Source organism: Populus euphratica, unplaced genomic scaffold (genome assembly GCF_000495115.2).
Source record: "Populus euphratica unplaced genomic scaffold, PopEup_1.0 scaffold13.1, whole genome shotgun sequence".
Classification (NCBI taxonomy): domain Eukaryota; kingdom Viridiplantae; phylum Streptophyta; class Magnoliopsida; order Malpighiales; family Salicaceae; genus Populus; species Populus euphratica.
Genome location: NW_011499872.1, coordinates 1,538,296 through 1,560,227, shown reverse-complemented (window position 1 = coordinate 1,560,227; position 21,932 = coordinate 1,538,296). Strand labels below are relative to the sequence as shown.

Below are 21,932 nucleotides of genomic sequence, written 5' to 3'. Positions count from 1 at the left end.
TGGATTCATTTTCACGTTAGGTTTCTGAATTTTAATCTGATTTAATTTTAATTAGCTAAGCTAGCTTAGCCATCATTTAAATAGCTTTGTAGCTTAATTATTTTTTAAAATTATTTAAGATTCATTATTAAAAATTTATTTTGAAAGAATAGTTTTCTCTACCGTTTAAGATTGTAATTTTAGAACTTGAAAAATTCTGGTTAATTTTTTAAATGCTATACGCTGGTGTGTTCCTAAACAATCCAAGATAAATTCTAGTTATTTTACCCATATCCACGTGGTTAGTTACATAGACATCCGCTCTCCCTTCTCCGTCTTTGATTCAAGGCGAACCGTAAGCCGGCAGAAGTCGGCCTCGCCTTCTCGTAGATGTTGTTACCGAGGGCAGCGAATTGAAAAAAAATTAAAATTAATTATCACGCTGCTTTATATAGAAAAGAGCATGATTGAGTATCTAATGATATAATAAATGGGCAGATTTAGTAATTAGAAAGTGTCTCACACACAAGTGCCACCTTTCCAAAATATATAGAACATACACCAGTAATTTTTTAATTAAAAAATACAAATATAACCTAAAAACACGAAGATGTCTTCATGGTTTTCTTAATTACACGATACTCCTATAAAAAATACCACATGGCCCTAAAAACAAAGCTTTTTTTCTGTTTTTTTAAAGTTAAAATTATTATTTGCTTTTACTTGAAAATTAAAAAACTCAATTGATTTTGTGGAAAAAGATTAAAGAAACTTTTATTCCCTCGCAAAAACAAAAATAAAAAAATAAAAAATAAAACTACTATTATAATTCACATCACAATGAAATATATTTTAATCTATGGTAATTTTTCTAGATAATTTAGTTTTTATTATAATTTGCTCTAAACAAGTGACATAGCTTTTTACTATAGAAAGCATCAGTTGATGATAAAAGTTACAATGTTGAAGCATGCACCAACGAGATCAAAAAGTAATCACACTTTAGTTCAGAGACAGGGGCTTTAGGGTTATCTGAAATGTGACACTGCCTCGACTTTTGATCAGTTACAGCTAAAAATGCACGAGGGATAAGGATTAGGATTGTTCCTGGTCTCAAAGTGCAGGAATTCTTAGAAATGAAACTCTCTTCTTCAATCTTTAGATGCAGTTGTATTTGCTTTATATATCTTCTGTTTTTTTGCTTTTTTTTTTTTTTCAATTTCTGAAGCGCTAAACAAGCTTAGAAATTTTCTTCCTTGTGAGAATCAACTAGTGTCCTTAGCTTTTCAACAACTCCATGAAATCTAACATGGCACAAGGGGATTCAAGGCAGAGAATCAACTCTATTTTAAGAACTGACGTTGCCCGTGAACAATTTAGCTTACGTCTGCCTAGCAGTACTTTCAAATTCAAGAAATGGGTAATATGGTAGACGGATCAGATACAAGATGCGTAGCTTTCTTGTTTGGTAAGCTATATATATAACTAGTCCCTATGCCTGACCAAAAGAGCCCAAGTGTGAAAGCTTGCCCCTTGGCATCATAAACTAAAGTAGTTCTATCCGAATTTAATATAACAAGTTCCATCTTCTATTTCACTATAGCATCAAACACAAGACCAAGAGAAAATTAATGCTTCTCAGGAAAGCTTTAATTTGCATGCTAAAAGGTTTCCTTAAATTGGCAAGCCAAATAGTAGCCAAGAACACGATGAGACTATAATAGTCTAAATAATTTCACTTGGCCATAAGCAAGAAAAGTTATGGCCAATAGCTCATCCATTCAATTTTAAAAAATACTGACAAACTACTCGGAGGTTGATAAAAAAAAAATAGGAAAAAAACTGAATAACTGGAAAAGATTCTGTTGCCAGAGTCCTAGCATGTGATAAAAGAAACGAAACTAAAATGATAAATCTTAGCTCTGGGAAAGTTCTCGGCTGCGCTTTGCAGCAGCAACAACAGCATTCATTAATGTTCCACGAAATCCACCCTTCTCCAATTCATGAATACCAGCAATAGTTGTCCCCCCAGGTGAAGCAACGTCATCTTTAAGTTGACCAGGATGTTTCCCAGTTTTAGAGGCCATAGATGCTGCCCCTAGAACCTGCAGAAGAAACAAAAAAATTCAACAACTCACGCAACATACTAAAAGAAGAGCGTAGATCTCCTGATGCTTTAAGGTTCCAACAAGAATTGGATACCCCCACAGACATACTCATGACTAATCCAACGACTGCTCAAAACAGAAAGCAAACTGTCCCTGCTTCCATTTTAGGTACAAGAAGCAGTAGCTTACTAAAATCCACTAAACAAATTTACTATTTTTGATGCCTTAAATAGTTTATAAATGGAATGACAGTGAATTCTTTATCATGCACATTGTCCAGAGTAGTCATTTCTAGTCTTTCAGAACATACAACTCCGGATCATTCACCTTAAACAATAATTCAATAAGAAAATTGATGTCACAACAACTAACTAATTTTCAAAGGACACATTGTTTGCCTATTCATTTTCATTCTTGTTTGAATTTTACGTTTTAGCAAATTAAGCATTAGAGGATTATCGTTTCATCAGCAGAATCTTGATGAAATCCAGAGCTTTAAAACATCAGAAATTCAAACTTGCTAATCCTAATACACAGTTGCTGCATTGGTCTAAAACAACATCAAAGGCTCCAAACTTTTTCCTATTTTCTGTTCTATTCAGTGGGTCTACAGCAAGTGAATTTGTGCAATAAGATACAGTTCAAATACTAAATTGAATCTCTGTGAACAGCAATTGCCATCTCAAATAAATGACTTACAGTTTGAGAGGCTAGGCCCATTGCAAGTTCTCGTGGTAGACCTGCAGCCACTCCTCCATCAGCCAAAGCTTCAATTGCTAGGTATATGTAAGCTGGGCCACTTCCACTGATCATGAACACAGAAAGAGAGTTACACTACAGCAGAATCCAATTATACAATCTCTATTAATTTAAATAGAAAAACATGTGTAAAGCAACAGAAATTAGTGCATGCCACTTGATTGATTTAGAGCCTTTCTCAAGATATTAACTAAATCAGAATGTTATTACCCTTTGCAGAAACATCATACCTTAGGCCAACAATTGCATCAAACAATTTCTCGTCAGCTCTCCATATCTTGCCAACCGATCCAAACAATTTAGCTACCAGTTCTCCATCTTCTTCAGTTGCAGCTCCACCCAAGCACATAACTATCCAAGAAACAGGCAAATTAAAACCACTTCTTCCAAATTGCTACAAACTTAAGATGTAAATAATTGATCACAAACACGAACTGCAGCGGGACTTGAAGAGTTGAAAGGTGCATATTACCACACAAAGAAATGAATGAGCATTCTTAGCAACAAAAAGAGGCAAAATCTTTTAGCTGCTAAGTTGATCATGAAGACAAAATAAGACCACATAACGTGGTTCATGATTCGGTAATATATAGCATTGAACACAGTATTCTTTAATGCAATAACATGTGTAATGCTCAGTCAGTATGAATCGTTAAAAAAAATAAAAAAGCAAACAGACAAACAATTTTACCTGAAGCTGCCTCACCAACAGCTGAAGGAGTATTAGGCACCACTCTGATAAATCGGCTATGACCAGCCCATTCCTAAACTAAACAAAAATGTTCTACTTCAATTAGAAAACAAATATTAGACATCCAAAAAAAATTTAAGGCTAGCCAAGAACAGATAAATTTCCAAATAAAACAAGCATAGCAACAATTTCTAAAAATGTGAGAAAACAAATAAACCTGCAAATCTTTCAATTTTGTTCCAGCCGCAATTGAAACCAAAAGCTTGTCCTTCGTTAGCAATGGCCTTAATTCCAAAACAACATCTCTCACTACACCACACAAACCCCAAAAGAAATAATCATTAACAACATAATTTGTAGCCCATAAAAAATCACAACTTTCCTAAAATAGCCACAAAAAATCATCATCGAAAACATATTTAGCGCATAGAGTTTAATTTTTCACTAAAAAAAAATCCTACCAACTTGTGGTTTGACGGAGAAAATCACCACATCACTCTCTTCAACAACCTGCAAATACCACAACACCAATAAAAAAATAAGTGATTAATCACTAATCAAGAAGTTAAATAAAGACTATATTTTTTCTAATTACATTGCGATTCTGAGGGAGAACTTTGACCCCAAGAGAGTCAAAAGCGAGACGGCGAGCAGGATTGGAGTGAATTGACGTAGAGATACGAGGAGGCGGCAAACACCCAGATTGAACAGCTCCTTTAGCAATACTCTCTGCCATTTTACCTGCTCCAATAAAACCCAACTTGTATGTCTCTGTTTGTATAGCTAAGAACTGTGTCGCCTCCATTTTCTTGTTATTGTTATTGGATCTCTGATACGAGGCCGATGTTTACTGAAGCTGAGACGAACGAGAAGTCTTCTGCTCTATGTACTGGGTGCGTGCAGATTGTCGAGTTACGAGCAAAGTCTTGATGAGCGGCTGTTTTTAGGCTCCCATAAGCGGCTTGATGGGTTGGGGTTGGATTTACTATTTTTTGTTTTTTTTAATTATTATTATTTTTTAACCAAATCCTTATTTTAAACTGTCTTCTCAATCAAAATAGATTTTGAAGTGTAATTTAATTAGGAGAGACTAAGGTTTGACTTTCTTATGATTTATACGGGATTTGTAAAATGGAAGTGACTCTAAAATTAAGTATAATATTATAAAAAAATTATGTTGTTACAAAATTGTTAACAAACTATATATTGAGATAGCGTATTGGAACGAGGTGGAAATTATATTTTTTTAATTAATTTTTTTATAAAATTAATTTTAAAAATAATTATTATTTTAATATATTGATATAAAAAATAATTTAAAAAAAATATATATTATTTTAATTTATTTTAAATAAAAAATATTTCAAAAATAACTATTATCATACTCTCAAACACTCTACAAAAACAGCTTCACTACTAATTCTCTTCTTTTTATTTTCACCGATCATTATCAATATCTTATTGATAAATTCATCTATCTTACTATTACACAGTATAATATCACTTACGCATTTCGTTTTATTAGCTCCCATAGTCTTTTATTTAAGCCTTGTGAAGCGAATTTTGCACTAGCTAAAAGGTTTTGTTGGACGAAAGATTGTTATTACTAATAATGGTGGTTTTTTTGTGGTAATTTAATCTCCTAGCATAGCAAGAAACAACATATTCTAGTGCTAACATTGAATATTATATGATAGCATCACCAGCTTGTAAATTAATTTGGTTTAAAGATCTTTTGTCAAAAATAGAATTTTCAAGTAGTATTCCAATATCTCTATGTTGTAATAACGTTGATTGTTACTTTATTCGTCAACAAGTTCAGATACATATCATCAAACCATATTATATTTATAAGCATAACCAATTAGCTGATTTGTTTACAAAGATTCTGACTTGAGCTTACATTCATCGTCAGCTATCCAAGCTTGAATCAATTAAATCTGTTTGATCTGACTTGAGGGGTAGTATTGAAGGGGAAACTGCTATATTTTCTCTTACATTATATATCTCCCAGGGTACAGAGTGCAGTTCTTGTAGTATTGCAGCCGCTAAGGAAAGTTGCAGTGGATCCTATGTTGTCTTCTGTGTTCTTACTTCTGATCACTACAATGTTTCTAATTCATATTACTACTGTTATGTAAACAATTGATAGGATAATTATTAGTATAGATAGATTTTGATATACCAGGATTATAGGAGATGATATTTAGCATCTTTCTCATCAGATCTCCGCCTTGTATATAGATGTCCTGTTGTAACAGAAGTTTCTCCTATTGAATAAAACTATCATATTCCTTGGTTTTCCTTAGGGGAGCAACGTCTGTGTAGCTAGCTACAAATTTTATTCTGAATATTGCAGGAAGTTGTGTTCTTTTATTAATGGAAGCCTGGGTATTGCGCGCTTTCTATGCTTCCAATAACTCAACATTTAAATCTGAAACATCGGCTAATCAATCATACCATGTAATTAACCTTGGAGATACTATTCTATATACACTAGATTTCTTATTGCTTTTGCTGTCAAATCACTAATTATACGCTTACGTACATGATTACCAGACATCCATGAAGAAGCACATTACAGTAAATTTACATTTTTAGATGAATTCTTATTATTAAAAGTGACCAGAGCATATGAATTGGTTCCAATAAATATGGAATTAATATCCCAAGCCCATTTTATATTCCTTCTTGGTTGATAATAGTTTGCGTGATACAAATAATTAATAAATGCAGCTTTAACATCTTCTGATGAAAATATTTTAGAAAAAGAAAGAAGAAAATAGTCTATTCTTCTATCTCATATGGGTTTCATAATTATAGAAATTTGCTCGACAAGCAACATATATATATATATATATATATATAGAAGAATTACAAACTCTTCCTCGTAAACTCATCACTGCACTCGATCCCAGACAAAAAATAATCTTCATAGGTGGAAAGGAGAGTTACACTTTAAGTCCCAAACCAAAGTGAAAAACTAGCAAACAAACTTCGGATTCTCTTGGATGTGGTGAGAAGGATGTAACTCAATACACGCTAGCTTTAAAACAAGCCACACAAAAAATTTTAGCCACAAAAAATCCCAACAATTGCCAAGCCCTAAAGCAAATTTCAAAATAAAAAAAAATCAATAAAAGATACTCTTAACAAGCTGATTTAGCACACGATGTACCACACTCGAAACATTCTTAGGAAAACTGCGCTGGTAATTAAGGCTTAATTTAGCTGTAGAACTTCTGAAAGGCCCATATCACTTTATTTTCAAGCAACAATCAACCAACAGGCAGAACTGGAGCCCACGAACGGACAACTTGTAAAGTTCCAACTGACATAGGTGAATCACTTCATGACTTGTAGGGATACACTGTATAGTATGTCTGAGTGGCCGTCAGAACCAAGCCAGCAGCTGCAGCAATAAATGCAATAAAGGCCCAAGGACTGCTAAAATAAGTTTGATGCCACTCAGCTATCCATTTCTTCCAGATGCTATCACACGAAAGATTAATCTTTCTTTTAACGTCATTATAAACAATATTAGAGTTAGGTTCTAGGGAACGGCCAATTTGATTGAAGAGATCCGCTACCTCCTGGTCAGGTCCAAGATAATTGATAAGTATGCCATTTGACCTCAACACTCTCACATCTTCAGCATCATCAATGAGCGAGTCTATGAAGCGTATATAAGAGGTGACCCAAAGATCATCGAGAAAAGCAGCCGTTTCGTAGGCCAATAAGTTCAACAGCATGGACTTGGTTGCTTTTTCTATAGTAATTGAAGGAATTTTCAATGTTCCATAGAAAATTGATGACTCGAACTTGACATCCGTCAAAGTGCTTGTCTTGCTAGGCTTAAAGTGGATTCCCACCTTCCGAAGATCCTTAGCAGAATAATACAAATTGTGGCCATATTTGCCCGGCTTGGATTTAGGAAATAAATTCCCAAGACACTCAGACAAGTAATGAATACAGCAGCTTCTTAGACACTGCTTATGTTTTTCTTTTTGAGAACGTGTGAACATGGAGTATAGAAGTTCAAGAATATGAGCAGGCTCTTGATGAGGGGGCCAATGATATTTTGCCGCCTGCCATTTGTTTCCGCATAGGAGTGACCTCATAAGCGAGGCGACCATTTTGCAAACAAAAATGACGCCAGCAACCAAGATGCCAAAAAGAGGGGAGATAAAAAAGTAGTCCCCTGAGCCTTGAAGAATATGGAAAGGGTAAATTACTGAAGTATATATAAGAAGTAATAGGAGATACCCTTTAACAAGCCAACTGAGCACCCACACTGGACGTCGTTGATCACTTTGTTGGAGAATCTGGAGTAAAAGAAAATCATTGATATTGATTTCCATTCCACGATCATCTCCATCGTTCTTCAAGCTCATCAATGACTTCAAGACTGAAAAGGGGAGCTGATTTTCCAACAATAGCAGGTCCCGCTTAACAAGGATAATTTGTTGATCACTCATATCCAATTTATTGTACATGACACCACGGATGAATTGGAGAATAAAGCAACCATCAAGAAACATCATCCGCGTGAATTGCTCATCATCAAAGCAACTTAATGAGCACCCCTCGTAAAATCTCTTTGCATTCTCTGCCACCTTTGCAACCTCACTGTATAAGATTTCTATGTCTTTCTTAGTATACAGGACGAATTCACGAGCCATCTGAACCTTCAGTTTCTCCGCCTCATGGAGCTTGTTTTGACGATCCTTATAGTGATAAGGACCAATTGAGACCACCGAGGGCTCGTAGCATTCCTTGTTTTCATCATCCTTGAGATTATCTGGAACCTTTGGAATCATTGGCCCTGAGTACCGTTGCTTGGTTTTAGCCTCTTCAACTCCTCTCATTATGCCGCTAAGCCACAAAGAACGCCCATTTGTTTGCGATGAGGTACCTTGTATTTCTGACATGGCCATCTTTGACCCTTGTTCAGGTCTGTTGCTTAGAGGATCTTCCTGCCTGTTCGTCAACGGATCAACTCTTATTTCATTTAGCTGCATCTCGGCCATTGTTATCAGCTATCACAGACTACTAAACAGGGCTACTATCCATTGTTGGAGGATTAAGAAAAAAAATATTGATAATAGCTGAAGGACAGCAGTAAAAGACTAGATTCGATACAAGAAAGATCCCCTTGTTCCAAGTTGTGCTCTTCGTTTCTGCGCAGCGCTCCCTTGCTTTCTGCGCACACAAACACGCACTTAAAGATAAGATTTAGAAGTTCAGAGAAGGGAACCAATAACAGAAGAAGACATGCATACACATATACATACGTATTAATATGTAGACTATATATCTACGGACTCGTGTTTGTGTCGGGCAAGAATTTTAGTTTAGCATACTAGTGCATCTCATGCAGTCATGCACACACACAAACAGAACGTGGATAGAAGTTTTTCCAGGAAACCTAGCTATCCCTCGCTTGTTGGGATTCTACTGAAATAATATTAAAGAAATTAAAACGGGGAAAATTATCATCATGTAAAATATTAGTAGAATAGAAGAGTAATTAAGAACATTACAAACGCAGAAATTTTCACAATTTTCACTGACCTTTCTCACCACTAATCACCTTCCATTACACTCTAGCGATGAAGAATTAATAAAGGACAAGTCTTCCTATTTATAATGGTTGTTGTCGGTTGCAAAGTGTGTTAGCTATGCCTTTCATGTGGTTCAATTGCAATAAATTCACATCTAACAATTCAAATCTTCTAAAACCTTGTCTAAAATGTTATATACAAGTTAGTTTAATAGCAGTTACTATTTAAAGTATCTTTTTAAGAAAAATTATTAAAATAATATTTTTTATTTTTTTAAAATTTATTTTTGATATTAGAACATCAAAACAATCCAAAAATACTATGAAAAAAATAATTTAAATTAATAAAATCAAATTTTAATGAAAAGTGGGTTGAAACTAGATGGTGCCTAAAGTTAATAAGTTTTGAGTAGAAAAGAATAAAGGAAAATATAGAGTTTACAGACATGCTGAAAGACATTATTTTGCTGCAGAGTAGTAACCAAAGTTTAACACCAGTAAACAAGAATTGTAGGTTACGTGGAAATCAAGCTTCTATGCTTTTTTATATTCTTTGCACTAAAGCTCAGGTTTGGTTTTAAGAAAGCAGCACAAATTAAAGAACAGACATGCTAAAGCTTCAGCAACCAAAAATTGAAGAAACAGATACTAAAGCTTAAAGATACTACGGAAGTGATGCGAGATAGTGGCAGAACAGTGAGATCTAAAGTTATTATATAATACAAAATGTGTGTCATAAGAATTCTGCAAATTAAATACTTGCAGATAAGGTGAACTAACGCGAGTTTGTGGAAAAAAACCTAAAGCTAGAGCTATTCATGCATGCTAGCTTGTAAGAACCGAGAAGAAATCAAGATAGATGAAATTGCTTGAGGCAAAAGTGACTAGCCCGATTTGATCAGTTTTGCAGGCTAACATGCGAAACGCATGGAAGAGATAAAGATACATAGCTAGCAATGTCCACCCCAACTTTGTTAGATAAAGTGTGGGCAATAGGGATCAAGTTATTATTTAGTATTTATTTACTTTGTTAAAGCTGAGGTTATATTATTAGGACACCAGCCGGCAAACACCAAATTGGCATAAGGGTTAGGGGTTTTTATCAAGGAAAAAATAACTAAACTGAAATTTCTTTAAAAAATTTATAACTTAATCAAAACTAGTTTAAACTAATTTTTTTCGGTTCGATTTGATTTAATTTTTAAGATAAAAACTAGTTTAAACTGGTTTGGCTTGGTTTTTTTTTATTTGGATCAGTTTTTTTAATTTGACTTGGTTTTGGCTTTGGTTTTTTTATTTGACTCTGTTTTTTTCTAATTTAGGATTACTTCAATTTGGGTTTTTTAGTTTCAGGCTTACAAAACCGAACCGATTGATTTTTTTAAAATTTTAATTGATTTAATAGATTTTTTTTACAATTCAGTTTTTTTAGTTATTTTTTTTGTTTTTTGCAATTTAATTAGTTTTTTGGTTTTTTTACTCTTTCATAATACACGTAAGAAAAAGGCAATTTGCTAAAGCAATAAAAAAAATTATAATATGAAAACACGTAACACAAGATTACTCTTTGACTTTATTTTATTTCTTAAATATTAATATAATCAAGTTGAGGTTTATAATGTTGTTTTAGGCATGAAAAACCAACTTAGATTAGAAAATAAACTCAGAATCTTAACACACAAATAAAATTAACTCAAAATCTGAAATAAAATAAAAAAATTTAAAAATAAATAGAAAAATAACTAATTTTTATGTCTAATTCTGGAATATCCTTTAATCTATTGAGTAACAAATTAGTAGCTCTTCATAAAAAAAAATAGCCTATAAAAATATAAACTCAATTCAACAGTCAAATCTATTATTATCTTTATTATTGGCAACTATCTTGGTCTGGAGCGACTAGTTCTTCTTTTGAACTTTGACATGTTGTATTGGTCTATTAAATTATCTCTTAGGTTATTATCATGGTTTGTTTAAGATAAATCCATGTATAACTAATCAAAACCCTTAATATATACAAACTTGGCTACATCATTTTTTATATATCAAAAAGAACTCATCCTTGAGTTCTAGTAATTATGATGTTGCAGTCATTAATCATTTTAGGTCTTTATCATATAATAGACTTAGCAAATTAAATCAAAAATTAATTTTCAAAGCAGCTGTGATTTTAATAGAACTATTATTAATTATCAGTACTTCTTCCACACTAAACTTTTGCCTCTTTATTTAGACTCTATATTTTTTTTTCACTTTTTCTTCTTTGTGAATCTAGATAAAAATAACTTATTTTTACCTTTATTTCCAACAATTACCTTCTTCTTATAAGTATTAATACTATATTTTTTTTATATTAAAGGTATATATATTATATCTTCTATCATACATGTCATTCATGTTATATTGATATGATTTGCTTAACAGTATATAATATGTATAAATAACCATCACATCACACTAAATATTATTAAAAAAAATTATTTTTTAAAAAAACAAAATGAGATAGCATTTATCCAAGATTATTTTGTTATATTATTCATGTCTTTATTAAGTCGTTAATTAGTTGTAGGGGGTGGGATATTTTTTTGGTTTTAAGGTACAACAACTACCACTTTAATTGACACTATATATCTCAAATAGAGAATTTTAGTATAATTTAATAGTCAAATATAAATATAAAATAAAATTCAGCTAGTTTTAGAGTGTTGATATCATATAAAACCAAGCATGTAAAATATGCTCGTAAAATTTTAGTGCACATTTAAAATTAAAAATGATGCATGTTCTTATCAGCAAATTCATTTAGCTTCCCTAAATATTTCTTGGATTTGATTCTGTTGATCAAGTTACGTTTACACTTCACGGCTTCTTTTATTTATTTTTTTTTCCTTTAAACCACTTATTGGATGCTAAAGAGCCAAGAGCAGCGGGAGATCATGCCCATTATCAGCGGGTCAGAAGGCAGCAGTCTTGCTTGCTAGCTAGGTCAATTGATGCCCTGACCTTTGATTTTACAAAAAAAATAAATAAATAAATAAATAAAAGAACAACGTGATTGCTGCCATTTGATAAAAGAGATGCTCCTTCTCTTCAATCTGTAGGTTCGAATATGTTCAGGTGCCCATGGAAATATAATTATAATTATTTTTTAAAATATTTTTTATTTAAAAATATATTAAAATAATTTTTTATTTTTAAAAAATTAATTTTAAAGTCAGCGTATTAAAATGATCTAAAAACACAAAAAAATATTAGTTTAAAGTAAATAAAAAATTTTAATTTTTTTAAAAATTTTTTATAATATAAAAATAAATTAATAGGGCTTCGTAGGTTCAAAGTGGTTTGTTCATCTCGATCTACCAGACTATTTTGGTGGATATACCCATGATCTCTTTCTCATTTATGGTGCATAGGATAATAAAATTATTTTAATTTTATAAATTGGATAAGTTGATCCACGTGATATTATTTTATAATTTTTTTAATAAAAAATATTTTAAAAAATTAAATTAAATTTTGATGGGATTAATCAGATCATAAATTAATTTGTGATTTATGGAGTTCAATAAATCCTACAAAATTTAATTTAAATCAAACCTACCTCAAGAATTGGGTGACCAGCCGAGTTTAATAATAATATATTAAATATTCAAGTTGGTCCATGGACAGCATGAGCAACCTGATTATATGGGTTGTGCTTAGCATGAAGGTCAATAAATTGTATGAGGCCGGGATATGATTATAGCACTCGGGCTAGCACCATATGACCCATTATGGGTTTCGGCTCACATACTTGGGCTAGCATACCAACAGGCCCATTACAGGTCATACATCATTCTCAACATAACATGAGATTTATTTAAAACAAATTTTGCTCGTTTCTATTTACTTGAAAGAGAAGTATAATATTTATTTATATTTGAACTAATTGACAGCAGAAAAGTCTTTGGACCAATATATCATCTCCAGATCATTGCTTTAGACCATATTCTTATGTATAAATAAGATCATAGTAGTTACAGAGAAAAATGATACAAGTAACTTATATGTTCCATGCTATCTAAATCCAAACTAGCACAAAAACACTGAATCTCCACAATCTATTGTTGACTTGGCAACTATTGATAAAGCTACTTGTACGGTTTGTATTTATGAAAGAATTTGATTTTTTTTCAAATTAATATTTTTATATTTTTTAATTATTTTGATGGACTGATATTTAAAATAAATTTTAAAAAATAAAAAAATAACTTTTACGATGATAACTAAACATGGATTTTGCATCTAGACGATGCTCCTTTGTGGAGGGCCTTTTCTGGCACTGTGTTGCTACGAGTTTTCCAAGCAATTGCCCAGATAGGTAGAGGCAAAAAGACGATACCATACCGTCATAGATAAGACAAGACAACAATAACCTGCATGAACAAAATTGAACACCTATTGCCTTCGTCACCATATATGTCAGCAACATTCCTCATTTAACATTTACAACCCTCTTGAACCAATTTTCATATAAATTTTAGATAGATTTATACATGATAGCTATTAAACTTGATGTAGTATGAGCATGCCTAGTTAATAGATATAAAGAGTTACCCTGGGTTAAAAAGAAAGATATTTAAAAAAATTAAAATAATATTATTTTGATAAAATTAAAATTTTGTTTTTGAAATTAAAACCTGTCTAGTTATATATCAACTTTCCAAAATCTATATATTAATAATATAGAATATTAATAAAGTGTTGGTCTAGCCATTAGAGTATTGCTATATCCCTGCAAGATAAAAATATAAATTTAATTTTTAAAAAAACATATTTGTTACGAAAAATAGCTATAAATTTCCAATAAAAATAGTTTCACACTGTAAAATGATGTAAGGATATCCTTATAAAACCCCCACGAAAAAATTAATAATTGGGAGTAATACTATCATTAATGCAAAACATACTCATTTATGATTAAGTGATAACATCAACTACAATATCAAATCTATAAGCAAGAAGAGCATTGCAATGAGAAATCACATGACACACCTCCAGATAAGTAAAAAATCTTATATAAACTTCACTGTAATGGTTTTCGGGCTGCAACTTGGTTTTTTACATAAATAGATTATAAATGTAAATTAATATATATATATAATTAAATAAATCATGAATCATTATGTAAATAAATAAATTATTAACTATAAATAAAATATAAATGAAAAAATGGGGTGATTGTTCTTTTGACTCAAAAACTTTTTTTCAATTTATTTTTAACCTAAAACATTTAGAAAATACCCTGCAGATTTAAATTAGTTCATGGCTCCCCAAGACTCGAAATTAATTTAAAATTAAAAATATTTCCAAACTCACATTTGTGTTTTTAGCTGTTTTCAAGGTAAAACAACACTTAATCTTAGCTCTTTCTATTATATAAAACTATGTGAAACAAAAATAGATTGTTTTATGGCTGAAATCATCTTTAACAGCATCTTTTTTTATTTATAATACAATCTAGCCACTCCCTTCCTTTCTTTTCTATTAAAAAATAAAATAAAATTTAATATTAAAATTAAATTTTTGACAATTAAAAAAATCAATTATCTAATAACTAAAAAATATAAAAGATTAAAATGAATTTTAAAAGTCAATTTCAAGAGGCTGTTTATTTTACTCTTTTTTTTACTTTAATCTTTTATTTTTTAATCCAACCTTCTCTCCAACAATTGAGTTGTAATCTGAGCTAAAAATAACTTAAATGTACAAAATAAAAATTTAAGAAATAAATTAAAATTTTTCAAAAAATTCATTATTGAAATCCAGTGATACGTAAGAAACCTCCATTTCTTTTTGTTTATGCTAGAATAATCATTGAGAGGAAATAGGTAGTAAAACCAAATTTTGTTTCCTTTTTTATCAACGTCGTCAAACCCAGTTGAAGCATCAAAGTTGGCTGCCCGTTAAAAATAGATAACACACCCCCAGTTACTCCCTCGCTCCTTCCTTCCTCCACTTCCGGCAGTCTAATATTTTATTTATTTATTATTCCACACTTGAAAAATGAAAGCTACATAAAGAGTAGAAGTAGGACGAGCAAATCACACATATTTTTAAGAGCAAAACAAACCCACAAAAAAAGGAAGAAATGGCAGAATTGTTCGTTGAGCAAGCAAAACAATATGCAGAGACAAGGCCAAGTTATCCACGAGAATTGTTCGAATTCATTGCCTCAAAAACACCCTCTCGTGACCTTGTATGGGATGTTGGCACTGGAAGTGGACAAGCTGCTCGATCGGTGAGTTCTCTTATCCTCCCTCTTCTGTTTATTTCTCCGTTGACAGCATTTTTTTTTTATGAAAATTAAGGGCATGGAAGTGATTATTACAAGCCATTAGGCTGACATTTTGTGTTTATTGTATTTTTTGTTTAGACTTGTAAAGTTCTAATACAAGTTTCTTTCAGCTAGCTGGGATTTACAAGAATGTAATAGGCACAGACACGAGCCTAAAACAACTAGAATTTGCACCAAAACTTCCCAATGTGAGATACCAACAGACTCCTCCTGTGATGTCAATGGGTGAGCTTGAACTGATTGTGTCAACACAATCTGGTGTTGATCTAGTGACTATTGCCCAAGCCATGCATTGGTTTGATCTTCCTTCATTTTACCAACAAGTAAAATGGGTGCTCAAAAAACCTCATGGAGTCATTGCTGCTTGGTGCTACACAATTCCTGAAGTGAATGACTCTGTAGATTCGGTCTTCAATCCATTTTACTCCATTGATTCTGATCCTTATTGGGAACTGCAGCGTAAATTGGTCGACAATAAGTATATGAGCATTGATTTTCCATTTGAACCAGTTGAAGGAACTGACAGTACAGGACCATTCAAGTTTATAGCAGTAAAGATGATGGATTTAGATGAGTATTTTACGTACATAAGGTCATGGTCTGCATATCAAACAGCTAAGGCAAAGGGTGTGGAGCTACTGAGAGATGATGTGATTGAAAGTTTCAAGCGTGCCTGGAATGAAGATGGGCATGATCAAAAGGCTGTGAAGTTTCCTGTTCACCTGAAGATTGGCAAGGTGGGAAATGTATGAGATAGCAATTCAAATGGTTAACGAGGTAGCTGAAAAATAAATTCAGACTGAAAGTTGATATGTTTCCATTTCTTTGAACACAATTGTTCAGTTTTCCTCAATGAAAAGCTCTCTGTTCAGCTTTTGTTGGTTTGATTCTTGAGTTCTATTCAAGGCACCAAACTGAAGAAGTAGCCCATGATTTCCGTTTCTTTTATGATGAATGATGAACCGTTCAATTCAGACTGAAAGTTGATATGTTTCCATTTCTTTGAACACAGTTGTTCAGCTTTCCTTAATGAAAATCTCTCTGTTCAGCTTTTGTTGGTTTGATTCTCGAGTTCTTTCCATGGCACCAAACTGAAGAAGTAGTCCATGATTTCCGTTTCTTTTATGATGAATGGTGACCCGTTCACAGGGGTCCGGACCAAAGATGTGGTAACCTCATACAGCCCAGAATTTCTGCTCGGGTCTTTTTGCCCAAGTCAATGGCACTAATTTTCTCTATAGCCATCACATAGCTAGCTGGTCTTTTTCTTCTTGTTCATCTATGGTACACAGAGAGTCAGACCTCTTGTCTCTGGCAAACGGAGAACAAACACTCTGTAATACAAAATCACCAAGCCAGACACTCCATATGACAAAACCTTGGTGCTCCTCCCAGCAGAAATCAAAACTGGACTAAACACAGCTCCAAGTACAAGTTCTTGTCTTACCATCGACGAGGCTGTCTTCCTAACACATGTTGGAAACAATTTCAAGGTGCAGATCATTAGCATGATAAAAGCTGTACAGGCAATGAAGTAGGATACCAGATCCAATCCAATTGGTATCCCTCCCTTCCAGTTCATGATACACATTGTGCTGCATATGCCACTTAATGTAGTGAATGCAAGAAGAGATCCTTTACTGTTCCATCTGCTTATGATAATGGAAATTTTATACAGGAGGGTACCTCAGCTAGAGCATTGAATACAACACTTCATTACATGTTTTAGTCCAAGTTTCCTATTGCTAAAGGCGGTATGCTGCAGTACATAATTCCAATGCCAAAACCTGTTAGCATCACGATTAACGACCTTTGAAGTGCCCATTTTCCCTCCAAGTAAGATCTCGATTGATGAGCAGAGGTTGGCCTTTGGTGCTTCATTTGTTAGGGAAATGTAGGGTTTGCATAAATTCAGGCTTGTTGGATCAAGTCTTTTTAATGTTGCCATAGCTTCTTCTTTGCGGCCAGAAGGGAGATTCGCGTACGAAAAGATGCACTAACACTCAATACAAGATTGATGGAACTGATGTCCATACATAGATAGTTCTCCTTGAAGAATTTATGTTGATATAAGCGATACCTGGCAACGACAATAGCCCTCATGAAACGAAAGAAATTCCAGCAATAGTTCCCATTTGGCCACGCCATTGGCTTCCTAGCTCCCTTTTCAGTGGATAAAACAAGATCACTTGCTCCAGTTGATGCACGGCCCAATCCACTTAAAAAATCTGAAAGCAGAATAGATTCATACGTTACTGGAGAAAATGGTATTGAAAGACAGACACTGTTGGGAATTCCGACCGGTGATGTACTGATATTTGCTCATAGGAGGCCAAGCACACTGACACAATATTTAACGTGGTTCGGCAAAACCGCCTACATCCACGGGAGAAGCCATTGCATTATGTAGGGAGAGTACAAGATTTACAACAATAGAGGAGGAGGAATCATCCCCTCTTTCACAACTCTCAACCTCACTCTATTTCTCTCTTTTTAGTGCTGCAATGGCAGCCCACTCTCTCCTACATTTCTCACATCTTTGGCCTTTTTCTTTCTCTCTACTCTCTTCACATTCTCATAAAACTCTTCACATTTTGCTCTCTAACATATGCCTCTATTTATAGGCATTCATGGAGGCTCTTCTTGCTTTGTTGTCAATATTGGTGGCCACCAACTCTAACTCATTCAACAATGGTGGCTACCAATAGTCAATGGTCAATGGTTGGTGCCTTACATGAAATGACAACCAACCTAACAATCACCCCCTTTGCCATTCATGTGGGGCAGCTGTCCTCTTGCTTCTTCAACACAAGCTTGCATCTTGCAGCTCTTCCAAGCTTTCTATTCTAAGAGCATCTTTGGCCAAGTTTATAGGTACTCGCCAAACCTTTCAATCATCAGAGTAACCAAAGCACACCTTTTTCTCACACAAAAGGATCACTATAACCAGATGGTCTGCCACATCACATCTGAATAGTGTTAACGCTTGTCTTTGGAACAACATTTCCCTTCGAGCGTATCAACCATGCTCGGTCCGGAATGATTCATCAAGCCTCACATTAAGGCTTATAACACCCCCTCAAACGGATATTTCAAGTGCAACAGTCATTATCTGAGTATCTTAATATGATCACAAGCTCACCACTCTTCCAAAAGTCTACTCATCCAGGAGTTGCGTCTACCCTCTGTTCCACCCTAGGAACCACGCTTTACTTCTCCGTGAGTCTCTTGCTCTTAGTCTCAAGAGTCCAGGTAGCTTTCCACCTTTAACCATGGGGGCAGCCCATTAAAGGTTGATCCATATATGTCTTGATACTCTGAGTATTACAATGCCTTCATCGAGCTCACCACCTTGACAAGAGTCAACTTGTTCCCAGAACCTGCGCATGCCCTCTGCTCCTTCATAGCAGCCGCGTCTTAATGCTCCACAAGTCATCCACTTATTATCCAAGGCAAATGTCTTCTAACTCATTGATCTTTAGCATGGGGGCAATATCCATGAAAGTCAATCTTGCATTTGTCTCCATACTCATCATAGCCACTTCATTGGCTATACACTTGTCCACTTATATCCAGCCATTACATTGGCTCTAGGGCGTTCTGAAATTGGGCTCCTATCATAGCCCTCACACCTTCTTTTGAGGTGTCTCCTCCTGTCATTATGAGACGATTTGAACTTGGACTCATATCACGGTCCTTACACCTTCTCCTAAGGTGTCTTCGTCTGTCGTCATGAGATGGTCTAAACTTGGACTTATATAACGGTCCTCACACCTTCTCCTGAGGTGTCTCTTCCTGTCTTCATGAGACGGTCTGAAATTGGACTCATATCATAGTCCTCACAACTTCTCCTAAGGTGTCTCCACTCATCGTCATGCGGCGGTTTATACTTGGGTTCCTTTCATGGCCCACACACCTTCTGTCTGAGGTGTCTTTATTCGTCATAAAGTAGTCACATCCTCCTTCATCGGGGATGTCTCCAGTGACTAAGATTCTCTATCACCATGTGGACTTGGGAGAGTTCATTGCCACTGATCATATAGAAAGAGAAAGTTGCGGTATACTCCTCGTAATCCTCCACCTCGATTTCTATGTTTGGAGCTTCTATGTCTTCATCATTACACTTGACAGCTCCACCTACACCAACTCTCTTTGGTGTCTTCGCCTTTCATCATAGGTGGTCACCTTTTATCACAGACGTTTGCACCCCCTCAATTAGGTGCATTTACAACAGCTCATCTTTCCATCCTTGCATGCATTGGAAATGTTCTCGCTTGTTGTCTTTATCAAGAGCACAAGAGACTTCCTGTTGTACAACCTTCACACAGTCTCTACTCTAAGCTTCATCTAGGAACACTTATTCTTCTTGCACTTGCTGTCTCATTACAGTACCTCGTTGGATCCTCCGGGTACTCCTGCACAATCTCCGTGTGTCCTCATGCATTTTCTGTTCTCCAGATTTCTCCTTATTCCTTGCTTATGTTTGACAGCAACTCATCCTGTCATAACATCTATCCAAGTCAAAATAGGGTGCCAATCTTTATCCCTTTGCTGCATTGCTCTTCCATTATCAGGGTCTTCATCAATTCTCCCCTCGAGAAATTACAGTCACCGAATCTAACTTCCTTGGATAAATCACCACTCCATCAGATCCTTGATCATATAGAACCCAACTGTTCCTTTGTGCCGTCATCCTGCTAGTCTTCAACAGTTTCATAACAAACTGTCACATATACGAAAATAGTACCGTATGGATAATCCTTCCACTAAGCAAGTTCCTAGGAAAGATTGGAGGGGTCATAACGGTCCCGCTTAAAACCCAATCTCCTAGTCAGAACTTCTTAGGCCATATCTATCCATCGTACTGTTTTTTCATATATACAACCATTTGCTAGCTTTGTCGTGGCTTTCCTTTACAAGTGATCTAGGGTATCCTGGTTTTATATCTGATTTCTCAATATCTGGCGAGACTACCAGTGCTCAGATTCGTCAAGATTGGTCTTCATCAAATTTCACTCTCCACCTCAAATTGTCCACATGATCGGGTGTTTAGAGTGTCCCAATTTTTCCTTCCCTCAAGGAAATTAAAATTCCCCACATAACACTTCAACACATGTAATTAGGCAAACATGTGTGATTTCTTCTTCTTCATCTCCATCGACCACCATGATGACCATCAGATGCCTCCTAATCGGGCAATTTCTCTTTAATAATTCACCACTATCATTTCTGATCTCAATCTCAATGATCGGACTGTACCATTGCATCCGGAACGATCAAATTAGCTGGAAACAAGTCTTAAATCGTCCAAATCGCACTTCGGACGGCTAAGATTTGATCAAAACAATTCTGGCTTGATAAACGGCCCAAATTCAATCTCAAAACCGGTTGCACGTAGACTCCGCCACACAGAATCCTATCCCTCGGCTCGCGACTCAGCTCGGCTTTAACTCGGCTCGGCTCGCGACTGGTGACGTGGCAGTGGGTACCACATTGCTGACGTGGCTGCTGACTGGTGCTGACATGTCATGCCACCTGTTCATGCTGACGAAACTGTGATGTCATGATAACGCCATCATCATCCGGATCTCGCACGTGGGTCAGATCTTCTGGTATTCAGGTCGGGTCAGCCCATCCGGGCGAAGAAGACGCGTGTGACACGTGGCGCGCGTCTGCGCGCGTGTCCAGTAACCTCGCCGGCGCGTGCGGCGGTTTTCGACGTCCGATTTCGACGCGGTTTTCACTAGTGGCTTCGTCTCTTCCTCCTCTACACATTGGTATGGTCAAAACACAATTTTGACAACTTTCATTTTTGAGCAAAATCAAACACCACTTTAAACCATGTGCTCTGATACCAATTGTTGGGAATTTCGACCGGTGATGTACTGATATTTGCTCATAGGAGGTCAAGCACACTGACACAATATTTAACGTGGTTCGGCAAAACCGCCTACATCCACGGGAGAAGCCATTGCATTATGTAGGGAGAGTACAAGATTTACAACAATAGAGCACGAGGAATCATCCCCGCTTTCACAACTCTCAACCTCACTCTATTTCTCTCTTGTTAGTGCTGCAATGGCAGCCCACTCTCTCCTACATTTCTCCTATCTTTGGCTTTTTTCTTTCTCTTTACTCTCTTCACATTCTCATAAAACTCTTCACATTTTGCTCTCTAACATATGCCGCTATTTATAGGCATTCATGGAGGCTCTTCTTGCTTTGTTGTCAATATTGGTGGCCACCAACTCTAACTCATTCAACAATGGTGACTACTAATAGTTAATGGTCAATGGTTGGTGCCTTACATGAAATGACAACCAACCTAACAGACAACTGAGGTAAAGGAGACCAGAGAGATGAATAGTCGTCTAATAGACAGAATAAATATATATGCTCTGGCTATTTTTTCTTTATTTTTATAATCAAATATTTTTATGCCTTATTATTTTTATTTTTTATTTTAAAATAATAACCAAATACTATTAAAATTCA

The 21,932-nt window shown here is 34.8% G+C and overlaps 3 protein-coding genes across 4 annotated transcripts; 1 reads left to right on the top strand and 2 right to left on the bottom strand.

Annotated features, from left to right (window-relative positions):
• Positions 1 to 1,623: 1,623 nt before the first annotated feature.
• Positions 1,624 to 4,520, bottom strand: P5CR (pyrroline-5- carboxylate (P5C) reductase). Its single transcript, XM_011028986.1, has 7 exons — positions 4,133 to 4,520; positions 3,999 to 4,047; positions 3,755 to 3,846; positions 3,538 to 3,610; positions 3,077 to 3,197; positions 2,787 to 2,892; positions 1,624 to 2,084 (listed from the first exon to the last, which is right to left on the bottom strand). Exons 1-7 carry the CDS (start codon positions 4,340 to 4,342, stop codon positions 1,896 to 1,898), a joined length of 840 nt encoding a protein of 279 aa, XP_011027288.1. The 5' UTR covers positions 4,343 to 4,520; the 3' UTR covers positions 1,624 to 1,895.
• A 1,834-nt stretch (positions 4,521 to 6,354) lies between these two features.
• LOC105127619 (putative UPF0481 protein At3g02645) lies at positions 6,355 to 9,257 on the bottom strand. Of its 2 annotated transcripts, XM_011028985.1 has the most exons (3): positions 9,112 to 9,257; positions 8,832 to 8,994; positions 6,355 to 8,739 (listed from the first exon to the last, which is right to left on the bottom strand). In XM_011028985.1, the coding sequence occupies exon 3, from the start codon at positions 8,565 to 8,567 to the stop codon at positions 6,888 to 6,890; it is 1,680 nt and encodes a 559-aa protein (XP_011027287.1). In that variant the 5' UTR covers positions 8,568 to 8,739; positions 8,832 to 8,994; positions 9,112 to 9,257; the 3' UTR covers positions 6,355 to 6,887. The 2 variants fall into 2 exon arrangements, with proteins under 2 accessions (XP_011027287.1, XP_011027286.1); XM_011028984.1 differs by lacking the exon at positions 8,832 to 8,994.
• Positions 9,258 to 15,175: 5,918 nt separating this feature from the next.
• Positions 15,176 to 16,490, top strand: LOC105127618 (putative methyltransferase DDB_G0268948). The gene is made up of 2 exons (XM_011028983.1): positions 15,176 to 15,380; positions 15,548 to 16,490. Exons 1-2 carry the CDS (start codon positions 15,231 to 15,233, stop codon positions 16,187 to 16,189), a joined length of 792 nt encoding a protein of 263 aa, XP_011027285.1. The 5' UTR covers positions 15,176 to 15,230; the 3' UTR covers positions 16,190 to 16,490.
• Positions 16,491 to 21,932: the final 5,442 nt, after the last annotated feature.

What these genes read in the sequence shown, in the direction of transcription:
- LOC105127618 (XM_011028983.1), top strand. Translation starts at nt 15,231, where the DNA reads ATGGCAGAATTGTTCGTTGAGCAAGCAAAACAATATGCAGAGACAAGG. An exon ending in GTGGACAAGCTGCTCGATCG is followed by an intron (nt 15,381 to 15,547) that starts GTGAGTTCTCTT and finishes AGTTTCTTTCAG; the next exon opens with CTAGCTGGGATTTACAAGAA.
- P5CR (XM_011028986.1), bottom strand. Translation starts at nt 4,342, where the DNA reads ATGGAGGCGACACAGTTCTTAGCTATACAAACAGAGACATACAAGTTG. An exon ending in TTCTCCCTCAGAATCGCAAT is followed by an intron (nt 4,048 to 4,132) that starts GTAATTAGAAAA and finishes TGGTATTTGCAG; the next exon opens with GTTGTTGAAGAGAGTGATGT. An exon ending in TGTTGGTGAGGCAGCTTCAG is followed by an intron (nt 3,198 to 3,537) that starts GTAAAATTGTTT and finishes TTTCTTGGATAG; the next exon opens with TTATGTGCTTGGGTGGAGCT.
- LOC105127619 (XM_011028985.1), bottom strand. Translation starts at nt 8,567, where the DNA reads ATGGCCGAGATGCAGCTAAATGAAATAAGAGTTGATCCGTTGACGAAC.